This window comes from Barbus barbus, assembly GCF_936440315.1.
Source record: "Barbus barbus genome assembly, chromosome: 19".
Lineage (NCBI taxonomy): Eukaryota > Metazoa > Chordata > Actinopteri > Cypriniformes > Cyprinidae > Barbus > Barbus barbus.
Genome location: NC_136747.1, coordinates 28713587 through 28728009, shown reverse-complemented (window position 1 = coordinate 28728009; position 14423 = coordinate 28713587). Strand labels below are relative to the sequence as shown.

The following is a 14423-nucleotide window of genomic DNA, read 5'->3' as shown; positions in this document are numbered from 1 at the left end:
GTACAAAATTTCTGTCCAGGTTGTCAGGAGATTTTTATTTTTTTTTTACTATCAGTTTTACTCATCTAATTTATGTCTTAATCTAATCTAATGACACTCGACTCTGGTCCAAAGCAGATTCAAATCAAATCTGCTGAGTAAGTTTGAGCATCTGAATGAAGGAACAGCGACGCAGGGAAACCCAGCACTCCTGAATGAGATCTACACAGAGCTCTACATCACAGAGAGTGAGAGTGGAGAGATCAATAATGAGCATGAGGTGAGACAGATTGAGACACAATCCAGGAGAGCAGCAACAGAGGACACAGCCATCAAATGCAATGACATCTTTAGACCTTTACCTGGACAAAAAAAAGCCATCAGAACTGTGCTGACAAAGGGAGTCGCTGGCATTGGAAAAACAGTCTCTGTGCAGAAGTTCATCCTGGACTGGGCTGAAGGGAACGGGAATCAGGACGTCCAGCTCATATTTCCACTTCCTTTCAGAGAAATCAATCTAATGAAGGACAAACCTCTCAGTCTTTCAGATCTTCTTCATGACTCTTTTGCTGAAACTAAAGAAATGGAAATATCCAGTGATGAATATAAAGTGTTGTTCATCTTTGATGGTCTGGATGAGTGTCGTCTGTCTCTGAACTTTAAGAGTAAAGTAAAACTGTATAATATATCTGAATCAGCCTCAGTGGATGTGCTGCTGATGAACCTGATTGTGGGGAATCTGCTTCCCTCTGCTCTCATCTGGATCACCTCCAGACCAGCAGCAGCTGATCTCATCCCCTCTGAGTGTGTCCATCGAGTGACAGAGGTACGAGGCTTCAATGAGCCACAGAAGCAGGAATACTTCAGGAAGAGAATCAGTGATCAGAGTCTGGCCAATACAATCATCTCACACCTGAAGTCATCAAGGAGCCTCTACATCATGTGCCACATCCCAGTGTTCTGCTGGATCTCAGCCGCTGTTCTGGAGAAGATGTTGAGTCGAGCAGAGAGAGGAGAGATTCCCAAGACTCTCACTCAAATGTACACACGCTTCCTGATCCTTCAGACCAACATCAAACACGAGAAGGACTATGAGCAGAAGGTGACAAATGAAGACATGATCCTCAAACTGGGGAAACTGGCTTTTGAACAGCTTGTGAAAGGCATCCTGATCTTCTATGAGGAGGACCTTAGAAAGTGTGGCATTGATGTGACAGAAGCATCAGTGTACTCAGGATTGTGCACTCAGATCTTCAGAGAGGAGTCTGGCTTGTATCAGGGGAAAGTCTTCTGCTTTGTTCATCTAAGCATCCAGGAACATCTAGCAGCTCTATATGCGCACCACTCCGTTACAAAGAACTACATAAATGTGTTTGCCCAAACAAAACAAAGTGTGTTCTCTAAATTTGTAAACTGGCTTAAATATAATTCGATATATGAGCTGCATAAGAGAGCTGTAGATGAAACTTTACGAAGTAAAAATGGACATCTGGACCTTTTCCTGCGTTTCCTTCTGGGTCTCTCAATGGAGTCCAATCAGACTCTCTTACGAGAACTACTGACACAGATAGGAAGCTGCTCCTATAACAAAAAAGAAACAGTTGAGTTTATCAAACAGAAGATCAGGGAGAATCCCTCTCCAGAGAGATCCATCAATCTGTTCCACTGTCTGAATGAACTGGGTGATGATTCACTGATGCAGGACATCCAGGATTATCTGAGATCTGGACAAATAAAAGAAACCAAACTCTCATCTTCACAGTGGTCAGCTCTGGTTTATGTGTTGCTGACATCAGGGCAGGAGATGAATGAGTTTAATCTAAAACAGTTTATTGGAGCCCAAAATACAGCAGATGAAGTTCTTCAGAAGCTGCTGCCTGTGATTAAAGAATCCAGATCAGTTCAGTAAGTCACACTGACAACAATCACTACACTGATAAACATGATCACATTTAGCACTTTAGCAGGTACATTCTTACCAAAGCAGTAAAAGGAAAAAATCATATATCATATCATTTATACCAGTGTTTGCTGAACTGAGAGACTGAAGAGTGTTATTGTTCTCTACAGGTTGAGGGATTGTGGCGTCACAGATAAAGGTTGTGCTGCTCTGGCGTCAGCTCTGAGATCAAACCCCTCACACCTGAGAGATCTGGACCTGTCTGAGAATAAACTAGGAGCATCAGGAGTGAATCTGCTCTCTGATGGACTGAAAGATTTTCACTGTAAACTGGAGAAACTGAAGTGTGTATAAAAGTCCAACATGCTCCTTCATTATCATCCCACTGTGAATAATAAATGATATACAAGTTAAAAGTAAAGCAAAAAAGTGCATTAAGATAACTGAAAAGAATGTTTTCTTAAACTTAATTAGATTATTTTCAAGGTGTATGACATAATTTTATTTACTTGAATACAATTAGCAGATGCTATTATCCAAGGCGACGTGCATTCCTTGGAACTGAGCCAATGATCTTGGTGTTGCTCATAGACCATTCTCTACTGTTTGAGTAAAATAATTGCTTTCTTTGCGACTGAATTTAGATAATATGAAGATATGACAACTGTTTTCATTTGATACATGTGTTGAGGAGTTTGAGGTACTTTCATAAAAAAATTAGATTTTTATGGTTTTGAAATGACCCCCTGAATTACCATGTAGAAGTGGGTCTAAACCTAAAACTGGATCTCTTCATCATGTTGTGGATTAAGTTTCTCTTTCTGATTGTGAAGTTCCTGCTTATCTGAGCTGTAGATCCTGAACTGAGAGACTGAAGAGTGTTATTGTTCTCTACAGGTTGAATTATTGTGGAGTCACAGATGAAGGTTGTGCTGCTCTGGCTTCAGCTCTGAGATCAAACCCCTCACACCTGAGAGAACTGGATCTGACTGGAAATGAAATGAAAGATTTGGGAGTCAAGCAGCTTTCTGATCTACTGCAGGATCCTCACTGTAAACTGAAAATACTGAGGTAAGTTTGTATAAAGTGTCTCAACATCTCCCTCTGTTTTATTCATATGGTGAATAATGATTTTAAAAAGTATTGTGAAATTACTAATAGGAATGTTGCTTTTGTCTTCGTTAGATTCTTTCCAAAGTGTCTTACATATTTTCACTTATGATATTTTTTATTAACATAAAATATTATTGGGTAAGATGAAAATGTTACAACTGTGTTCATAAAGATGTGTGAAGGATTTTAAAGTTCTAAAAAAAAATTTAATGATTGAGTTTTTGTAAAAAATATTTAAATGAGTACACATCAGCTGCTTTGAGATACAACAGTTTTGTTTAAATAGATAGATTAATTAAAAAACGCTCATTCAATCCATAATGAAGCATCTACTGTGTTTTCAGGGTGTCCGTGGGGTCTTAAAAAGTCTTAAATTCAGTTGTATCAAATTTAAGGCCTTAAAAAGTCTTAAATTGTACAATAAATCTTGTACAATTTTCAAGAGGTCTTAAATTTGCAGATGGTAAGACCAGAATTGCGATATGGCTGTGTAAGGTCCACCCATTTGGTCCAAGGAAGGTATCCAATAGTGGATGAAGGTTTCCTGCGTGTTCGGTCTTTTCAATGTGCAAAGCTCTTCTATTTAAATTAAACTCTAATCTGACTCCATTTTATCATTTAATCTGACTCCATTTTATTATGACCTCGTATTTAGCTTGAAATACAAATTGCTTGCTTGTCTATTTCTAATTAGTATTCTTCTGATATTTGATTATTCTAGTTAACTCTTGACTTTATATTTACTCGTTCATTCGGTTGCTCATGTCTTTAACAAGGATACAACATAATCTACTAGAGTCAATAATTACAGAGTAAAACCGAATAAGGTCAAATGTAACAATTTATTATCAGTCAGGTAAATACTGTATGTATTATGTCAATTACACAGCAATTCAAAGAGATCAAATCATATCAATACAAAACATCGAATTCTCAAAGATAAATCTACGAGTAAAGGATGCATATCTGACTTTATAGAAATACATAGTGTGAGTATTGAGACACACCACACTACGGGCTTCTGGCTACAGAATCGCCCCGATCCTTTTGCAACATTTTCCTTAAGTACCTCAGACCAAGACCAACACCCCCTGAGATGGAGACAGGAACTAACAATTGGAATTTGCTTTAATCAAGTCGAGTTAGCACCTTTTGGGACAGAAGGTAATTTGCATGAAAACCACTGAGAACTGACACACCCTCTACAGTATGCAAAATATCTCTGAACTCTTAGGATCTGTATTACCTTTTAGTTTGCTTCTTATAAGAATGAGACCATTGTACCAGTCGCCCTGAGACAATTCAAATGATACCAAACATGACTGTAAATATCACTTGCATTAATGTAGAACTTTACATTCTACTATTGACCATTCTGAGTGAGCTGAGAGAAGGGAAGGATGGGTGAGGGGAAGAGGGGATGAAAGGAACTTATGCATATGCGAGAGAGGCATTTCCCCGCGTTTTCTCTCAGTGGGATGTGGAGACAGATGTCTGTATGTTGATGCACTGTGTGTGTGTTGTCCATCTCAGGAGTTCAAAGTGTCTGAGGTTCTGTAATTCTTATAGCTGAATATGAAAATTAAACTTCAAAAGGCTATGATTTCATTCAAAAAGTCCGGTGCTGCTCTGCTTTGTGTTCTGTCTTTACCGGAAAACTGTTATATTTCAGCCAAACGCGACACCTGCCGTCAGAGAATGAATCAGTTAACAGAGGTTAAACTAGTGCGTGTACGAGTTTCACTGCACGATTCAGTCTATTAAAATACATTTAGAATGATCACATAATTTAAGATACGGGGGCAGAAAATGTATAGCCTATATTTACGGTATATCATTCATCACGTGAAGAGTGCCAGTCTTTTCTCCAAAAGTCAGCATGGTTACAAATGTGATTTTATGCAACAGTTCAATAAACAAGAAGTTAATATTAAGAGACTTACGTTTTAGACATCATATGTCCTGCTTTTGCTAGATTTCTCCAACAAAAATAAATCCAAACACAGCCACAGCTCTGTTTTTGCATCTCTGAGCAACATGACGGTGATTCGTTCGTGAATGAATCAACCTTTTAAATTATTCAGTTCGCAATCGAAATTTCATACGTCAGTTTTCAATGTTTCAAATATCAAAACATCATTTATGCATTTGTAATTCCAGGTTAGCATTCTATGTCCCTCTGAGCTGCATTAAAGAGCTGCAACATCCCCCTCTGTTTTACTCATATGGTGAATAATGATTAAAAAAAGTATTGTGAAATTACTAATAGGAATGTTGCTTTTGTCTTCATAGACTCTTTCCAAAGTGTCTTACATATTTTCACTTATGATATTTTTTATTAATATAAAATATTATTGGGCAAGATGAAAATGTTACAACTGTGTTCATAAAGATGTGTGAAGGATTTTAAAGTTTTTAAAAAAATTAAATGATAGAGTTTTTGTAAAAATATTTAAGTGAGCACACATCAGCTGCTCTGAGGTACAACAGTTTTGTTTAGATAGATTAATTAAAAAAACGCTCATTTGTTCCATAATGAAGCATCTACTGTGTTCTGCTCTGGGACGCTCAAATGATAATTTTGTTGTGGCCCTGAAGCTTTTGTCATTAACAAAGTAAAAATCAGAAAGTAACTGGCAATATTGCCTCTAAAATGTATGTTATTGAACTGTTGTGTCAAACTCACAATCATGCTGCTTATCTGAATATCAGCACAACTTTGATTACCAGCAGCTTTGTGCCTACAGAAAAATCCCTGTCGTGCTGATATTTAAACAACAGTATTCTTGGTCACATGATATTGCTTAACTATTTGATAAACAAGTGTTAATTTATTTTATGTTGTAACCTGTTTTTTTTTTTTTTCTTATATTTCAGTCATTACTTTCAACTGATTCAAAGAATGCTTAAAGTAAATCTGAGGAAGAAGTTTGAGTGTCTGAATGAGGGAACAGCGACGCAGGGAAACTCAGCACTCCTGAATGAGATCTACACAGAGCTCTACATCACAGAGAGTGAGAGTGGAGAGATCAATAATGAGCATGAGGTGAGACAGATTGAGACACAATCCAGGAGAGCAGCAACAGAGGACACAGCCATCAAATGCAATGACATCTTTAGACCTTTACCTGGACAAAAAAAAGCCATCAGAACTGTCCTGACAAAGGGAGTCGCTGGCATTGGAAAAACAGTCTCTGTGCAGAAGTTCATCCTGGACTGGGCTGAAGGGAACGGGAATCAGGACGTCCAGCTCATATTTCCACTTCCTTTCAGAGAAATCAATCTAATGAAGGACAAACCTCTCAGTCTTTCAGATCTTCTTCATGACTCTTTTGCTGAAACTAAAGAAATGGAAATATCCAGTGATGAATATAAAGTGTTGTTCATCTTTGATGGTCTGGATGAGTGTCGTCTGTCTCTGAACTTTAAGAGCAAAGTAAAACTGTATAATATATCTGAATCAGCCTCAGTGGATGTGCTGCTGATGAACCTGATTGTGGGGAATCTGCTTCCCTCTGCTCTCATCTGGATCACCTCCAGACCAGCAGCAGCTGATCTCATCCCCTCTGAGTGTGTCCATCGAGTGACAGAGGTACGAGGCTTCAATGAGACACAGAAGCAGGAATACTTCAGGAAGAGAATCAGTGATCAGAGTCTGGCCAATACAATCATCTCACACCTGAAGTCATCAAGGAGCCTCTACATCATGTGCCACATCCCAGTGTTCTGCTGGATCTCAGCCGCTGTTCTGGAGAAGATGTTGAGTCGAGCAGAGAGAGGAGAGATTCCCAAGACCCTCACTCAAATGTACACACACTTCCTGATCCTTCAGACCAACATCAAGCAAGAGAAGGACTATGAGAAGAAAGTCAAAGATGAAGACATGATCCTCAAACTGGGGAAACTGGCTTTTGAGCAGCTTGTGAAAGGCAACCTGATCTTCTATGAGGAAGACCTGAGAGAGTGTGGCATTGATGTGAAAGAAGCATCAGTGTACTCAGGATTGTGCACTCAGATGTTCAGAGAGGAGTCTGGCTTGTATCAGGGGAAAGTCTTCTGCTTTGTTCATCTGAGCATCCAGGAACATCTAGCAGCTCTATATGCACATCTCTCCTTTACAAAGAAGAACAGAAATGTTTTTGACCAAACAAAACAAAGTGTGTTCTCTAAGATTTTAAACCAGAAGAAAAATGTTTCATTATCTGAGATGCATCAGAGAGCTGTAGATGAAGCTTTACTGAGTAAGAATGGACATCTGGACCTTTTCTTGCATTTTCTTCTGGGTCTTTCATTGGAGTCCAATCAGACTCTCTTACGAGAACTACTTGCACAGACAGGAAGCTGCTCCTATAACAAAGAGGAAACAGTTGAGTTTATCAAACATAAGATCAGTGAGAATCCATCTCCAGAGAGATCCATCAATCTGTTCCACTGTCTGAATGAACTGGGTGATGATTCACTGATGCAGGACATCCAGGATTATCTGAAATCTGGACAAATAAAAGAAACCAAACTCTCCTCTTCACAGTGGTCAGCTCTGGTTTATGTGTTGCTGACATCAGGGCAGAAGATGGATGAGTTTAATCTAAAACAGTTTATTGGCGCCCAAAATACAGCAGATGAAGTTCTTCAGAAGCTGCTGCCTGTGATTAAAGAATCCAGATCAGTTCAGTAAGTCACACTGACAACAATCACTACACTGATAAACATGATCACATTTAGCACTTTAGCAGGTACATTCTTACCAAAGCAGTAAAAGGAAAAAATCATATATCATATCATTTATACCAGTGTTTGCTGAACTGAGAGACTGAAGAGTTTTATTGTTCTCTACAGGTTGAGGGATTGTGGAGTCACAGATAAAAGTTGTGCTGCTCTGGCTTCAGCTCTGAGATCAAACCCCTCACACCTGAGAGATCTGGACCTGTCTGAGAATAAGCTAGGAGCATCAGGAGTGAATCTGCTCTCTGATGGACTGAAAGATCTTCACTGTAAACTGGAGAAACTGAAGTAAGTGTGTATAAAAGTCCAACATGCTCCTTCATTATCATCCCACTGTGAATAATAAATGATATACAAGTTAAATGTAAATATATATATACATATAAACAAAGTTAAGTGAGTAAATATTAGAGGATTATTTTATTCGTTTTAATGTGTACACTTCCTCATGCCAGCTGGATGGCATTCCCTCACCGTGGCCACATCGTTCAAGTACAAAATCCAATTGTAGTTTCACATCCTCAATGTGTGAATGACATGAATCACAAAGTATTTTAAAATAAGCGCCTACAATAAAAAATAAAAAATAAATCAAATTCAAACCAAATTAGCTGATTTCATATTGACTGGAGGGCGGTAACAATCAATGGCAATATTTTAGGCTTTGCCAATGTTTAAAGGCTGACAACTAGAGATTCATGAAATTTTAACCATACTAAGAGCCTCAAAAACACCTGAAAAGACTATTAAGGTTTGATATGTTCGTCAGAATCACGTCAAGACATGGCTGACTTTGTCAAAGTTTGAAGAGTTTTGGGTGAACAAAATGGAATTCAAAGCATTTTGTAAGAGACACTTAAAGGGATTGTTTACACAAAAATGACAATTCTGTCATCATTTACTCACTCTGTGTTTTATCAAGCTTGTATGAGTTTCTTTTTTTTCTGTTGAATACAAAAGAAGATATTTTCAATAATGTTGATAACCAAACATTTGCTGGTAGCCATTGATTTCAATAGTATGGACAAAAATACTATAAATGTCAATGACTGAATTGTTTGGTTACCATCATTCTTCAAAATATCATATTTTGTGTCCAGCAGAAGAAAGGGTTAATTCACCCAAATTTTTGGGTGAATTAACCCTTTAAACAGATCAAGACACTGCAAAGTGGAGTCTGACTGTTAAATAAATAATAAAGGACATGAAACATTGATTTAAATGCTAATTATCTTAAGTAAGCTCATGAAATAAAACTAATTTGAAATAAAACACATTTGGTTTTAATTACAAAAAATACACAAACAATGTGACCAGGGACGCCGCTCCGGATTCTGGGCCTCTGGACAGCATATTCACTCAGGGGGTCTCAAATTAGACGCTCAGGCCCTAGCCTGGCCCGTGTCCGAGAACTTGACAGAATGCAGCCCGAGTCTGACCCGAGCCTGTCTTTTTTCCCCCTTCTCCCAAATCAGACTGTTTCAGCTATTAAAATAGTTCAATTTTGTATGTAATGGCAAAGTTATTATGTTTCGTTTCGGTTTTTTATTAAGTTAATTTTGGAGCGTTTGGAGCATTTTTTATTTATTTTTTTTTCGTTCGTTAAATACGTTTTTTCTTTCTTAAAGTAAGGACCAAGCGGCTAGTGGCAGACCGGCAGGCTGATCATAACCATGTTTGATCAATTTAGCCTTCTCAAATCATCATGACTTGCCTAAAATAAAATCTGTAGATATACTAAAACAGTTCAAGCATATGACAATGTTTAAACATTAAACCTAGATAAATGTGCGCTGCATCCAGTAGTTTGTGCGGAGAGTGGAAGCTAAAGCGCAGGATATGGAGGCGCTAGCGCAACCAATTGCATTTATTTTTCAATGGAAACAACTTACACAGTAATTTTTGCTCATAAAAGTAAGAGTAATACATCATTCGGAACTGTAAATGGTCTACTTTTATTTGTGTGCACTCATAATATCAACAAAACGTTTTATAAAATATATAAAATAATTTAATAAAATAAAGAAAACAATGATGCGCTTTCTGCCGTCTCGTCTTGAACAGAAACGCTTCACTAAAAGGAACCGAAAGTCAGCGAATACATTACATTTTACATTTATTTATTTAGCAGACGCTTTTATCCAAAGCGACTTACATTGCATTCAAGTTACAGTTTCTACATTTTATCAGCTCGTGCTTTCCCTGGGAATCGAACCCATGATCTTGGCGTTGCTAGCGCCATGCTCTACTATTTGAGGTACAGGAAAGCTCAGTCTTGCGAATACATGCCTCACAGACATGATAAATATATCTATAGAAAGCTTTAAATTACTACTTAATGAAATAAATCAAATCGAAAACAAAAACTCTTTCATTATAATCTGTGAAGATGCACTTCTCTCTAAAGGCGCGTCTAATGAGGAGATGACGTCAGGATCATCATCTTCATCTTTGCGACACTGTCACAGAAAACACTAGTTTATTAGTAAATAATTCAAATATCTCCTTACTATTTACCCCCAACACATTCATGGTAATTACTTTTGATGGGGCTTTGCAGCAAGCTTCAGTCTATTGCGTGTATTTGACGGCAGAACTCTTCATCTGCGCTGAAGACCGTCGAGTCGCTCTTGACAGTCACGGCACGGTCTCGTGTTGTTTCCACCAGCGAGGCATTTTTTTTCATCACTAATTGATAGAAGTCTAAAATATAAAAATAAGGAGAAGCCTAAAACAGGCCTGAGGCCCGGCCCACGTCTGAACTATGACGTGAAAATTGGCCCGAAGCCCGGCCCTAGAGGTGTAAAATAGGCGGGGCCAGGGCTAAAAAAAACCCATTTGTATAGCAATATTAATTAACCAATGAACATTGCAAGAGAAAAGAAAATTCCATGAATTTCAGATCCTTTATGTAGTATTTCTATAATAAATGTGTACAGATATTCAGTGAATTAAGCAGAAATAAATATTATATTTTTGTATTTAATATACAACAATTATGTTACTTAAGGTTATATTATAAATAAATCAGTTTGGTCGAATACAAAGAGACGCGATTATTGATCGCAAGCACAACATCCAGCTAGAAAGCATACTATTTGCAATAGTTGGGCCGAGGCTATGGAATAACCTTCCTTTATTTGTGAAAGCTTCAAATTCTGTCTAATTTTATTTTCTTAGCTTGGCTTTTTAAACTTTAAGTTTGTAAATGTTAAATTAAATTGTATATCATGACTCGGCCTGAAGGACAGACGCAGTTAATCGCACGCGATCAGTCGATCTCTCTCTCATTCCTGTCTGTTTAGGCATGTTAAGTGCAAATATACTGAGCCTCTGTACAAATCAGCATGGTACACATTGTTATCATTACTAATATTCAGTTCATATGCACGAAGTATAAAACGAGAAGGGCGTAACCTTGCGGAAAAAAAAGAAAAAAGAAAAGAAAGGTTATGCTCTTCAATAGCGCGGTTATCGTGACAGCTCGACCAGTTAAATGATCAACTGTACTATATATTATACTTTTATCGTTTATTGTTTATATAATACATGATTAATTGTTTTATCATTCATAGTATCTTTATTTTTTTACTTTAACATAAAAAATACATGAAAGTTGCCAAGACTTTAAGTTGCTGCTTATCTGAGCTGTAGATCTTGAACTGAGAGACTGAAGAGTGTTATTGTTCTCTACAGGTTGAATTATTGTGGAGTCACAGATGAAGGTTGTGCTGCTCTGGCTTCAGCTCTGAGATCAAACCCCTCACACCTGAGAGAACTGTATCTTTCATTAAATAAACTAGGAGCTTCAGGAGTGAATCTGCTCTCTGATGGACTGAAGGATCCTCACTGTAAACTGGAAACACTCTGGTAAGATTATATAAATCTGTCAGCATCCTCCTAAATGTTGCTCCTTTGTTGAGTATGAACAAAATTAAAACTAAAACTATGTCATAAAGAAAGTGTCCTGGCAGTTAATTGTAAAGGATGTTGTTTTAATCTTCATTACATTCTTTCCAAAGTTTTTGACACAATTTTAAAATACTTACTATATTAGTACAAGGTGCTTGTATTTGACTTTTTGAAATTTAAGTCCTGGAAAACCCTTGAAAACCACCATATTTATGAAAAGGTACTTGAAAAGTACTTGAATGTTTAAAAGGCAGTATATGAAATTGGTGTTAATTTTTGTTTTCGACAAAAGCAATCTTTTCTAGCTAAATTAAGGACGCAGCGCGTCTAAATACAGAGCACTTCACCGGCTGCCGGCCCGCACGAGATCTCGCGATATTACTACTTGAGGTTAAAAGCGGTCTCGTGATATCAGTATAAAGTTGAGTTTGTGTAAAACCTTTGATGGTGCTTGCATTATATTGTTTGGTCTTTTATTGCATGTGCTGTTTATTTGGGTTTCATCTGAACGCGCTCTGTGTTTTACTGTTATCATTTACAAGCGTGAAGCACGTCTCCATCTCAGCAGCTCGAGACACAAACTCTTCCTTTGCATGAGTTTGTTCATCTGGGAAAACAGTGCACGTTATCTCACTAGATGTATAAAGTAAATCTTTTAGAAACCCATGCCAGCACAGGAGAATACATCAACATATTTCTATATGCGATTTGTTGTACATCGTGATTTCAATATAAAAGTTCAAACTCTATCTCTGAGTTTGCATGTGACCAAATATTAAAATTATATGGATTTAAAGGTCATTGAATCACGCTGTAAATTGAAACATCACCAGGCCGCCGGTGCTCTCTGCAGGTATTTGTTATAAACTTATAATACTTAATGTAGTTAAATTGGTTATGCTCATATTGCAAGAAAAAAGAAAAATCCATGAATTTCAGATCCTTTATGTAGTATTTATTTAATAAATGTGTACAGATGATCAGTGAATTAACCAGGAATACATATTATATTTTTTATTTAATATACAACAGTTATGTTACTTAAGGTTATATTCTTCAAATGTTGTTAAGATGTTGATGTTGAGTCTGATGCATGAATATGATTGAATAAATGAGTCTACTTACGAGTGAGCGGGAAAGGAAGTGAATTGATGAGATATTATTCGTAATCTGTGTGTTTTGGCTCGACATAATAAAGTTTGAATTGATTTAAATGTGAAGTGTAAACATGAGCACAGTTTCAGTTGATTGCATCTGAGGCACAATCACAATTCAATGCATCTGACTAACAATAAGACATCATCTTTCAGCACCTAAATCCTGGTTTATACTCAATTATTATGCTTTACAAAGAGACCATTTTTCTTGTGTATATGGTGTTTTCCCAGTTAATAGGGCTGTCGTGGTGAAGTAATTCCCCTTGTGGTAATTTTGAGTGGCTCAATAGCGCGGTATGCGGTATCAGGGCCGTGTTTTTATCCTAATGGGCAACATGGGCTGCAGCCCAGGGCCCCGAACACTAGGGGGCCCCCGAGTCAATTCTCTTTTGCATTTTATATAGGGTTGTCAACTGTTTTGTATAATACAGAATCGTCCTGTATTTCAGGCATCAGTTTGTCCCGTATTTGCAGGCATACGCCGTATGACCACCTAGACCAGGGGTCACCAACCTTCTTGTGAGTGAGGGCTCCCTGAAGGGATAAAATGGTCTCAAGGGCTACTTTTTGATATGCTCCAAATAAGTAAATAAAATTATAAATATAATTTTATTTATCATTGTCACATATACATACATACATACATACATACATGACATTAATGTTTTCTCACAAGAATTTTCAATGTTTTTATCAATCCAGGAAATTTATAAAAAATAGGCTATCACAATATTTTTTTTCCATGTCATACAATATTGGTTTTTATCATGATATTAATTTACCATTAATGGGGAAGGAAATGCTTTCCACATGTTTGTTAGACCTTGAGAATGAAGGTAAACATAACTTTGTTCAAAATTAAATTCCACTGAGGACCTACCTTTTAATTTAGGGCCCCAATACATACATTTAATTTTTACCTCAAATATGTGTTCTCCTTTTTTTTTTTTTTTTATGGATTCTGTGTTTTATGATTCAGTACAAAAAAAATGCATTTTAATTTGATCAGATAAGATGCTGTACAACGGAACTGTATAAATTAATAATAAAAAAAATAAAAAAAATAACTTGGTTATATGATGTTCCTTAAAATTATATTATTAATAATATTATTATTACTATGGGAATTGCATTTTAGTATACAGTAGTAATATAATCAGTCAAAATATATTCCAAAAATCAAATATATAATATATATAATCTATACAAAAGTTAAACTGGGCTTTAATTTTGGCGGTGTGTCGTGAAGGTCTTTCAGTTTTGTCGTGAAGGTCTTTCAGCGAGTATTTGACGGTAATTTTTCTCAAATGAAACTGCATAAAGTTGGTTAAGTGATTCTCAGAGCAACTCTGGAGATGAAGTGCATGTGTCCATGTCCTCATATATTGAGACACAGATGGTAAAAACACCGCGAGCCGTGTGTGTTTGAGTTTGTGTATCAGACGAAACTACTGCACGCATTCACACAGAGACACACAGAACATGCACTGACTGCTGCTGAAGCACTTATTTCTGTTGTGTCATATGATGAGCAAAAATGTCCAGAGCTTATCATCATTATTAACATCATTTTTTATCATAATGATGCTTGACGGGCGACTGAGAGACTCCATGCGGGCTACCAGGTGACCCCTGACCTA

General features: G+C 37.0%; 1 protein-coding gene across 2 annotated transcripts in view; it reads left to right on the top strand.

Moving 5' to 3' along the window:
• The window catches only part of LOC306885061 (NACHT, LRR and PYD domains-containing protein 12-like), a 53388-nt gene that overhangs the window by 18014 nt on the left and 20951 nt on the right, over window positions 1-14423 (top strand). Inside the window, exons 6-11 of one of the 2 annotated variants that reach the window (XM_079441388.1) lie at window positions 118-1884; window positions 2050-2223; window positions 2777-2950; window positions 5870-7663; window positions 7829-8002; window positions 11411-11584. In XM_079441388.1, the coding sequence (XP_079297514.1) occupies window positions 118-1884; window positions 2050-2223; window positions 2777-2950; window positions 5870-7663; window positions 7829-8002; window positions 11411-11584 (4257 nt within the window). Of the gene's footprint in view, window positions 1-114; window positions 1885-2049; window positions 2224-2776; window positions 2951-5869; window positions 7664-7828; window positions 8003-11410; window positions 11585-14423 lie in introns of both variants that reach the window. The other variant, XM_079441387.1, reaches the window with a different exon arrangement.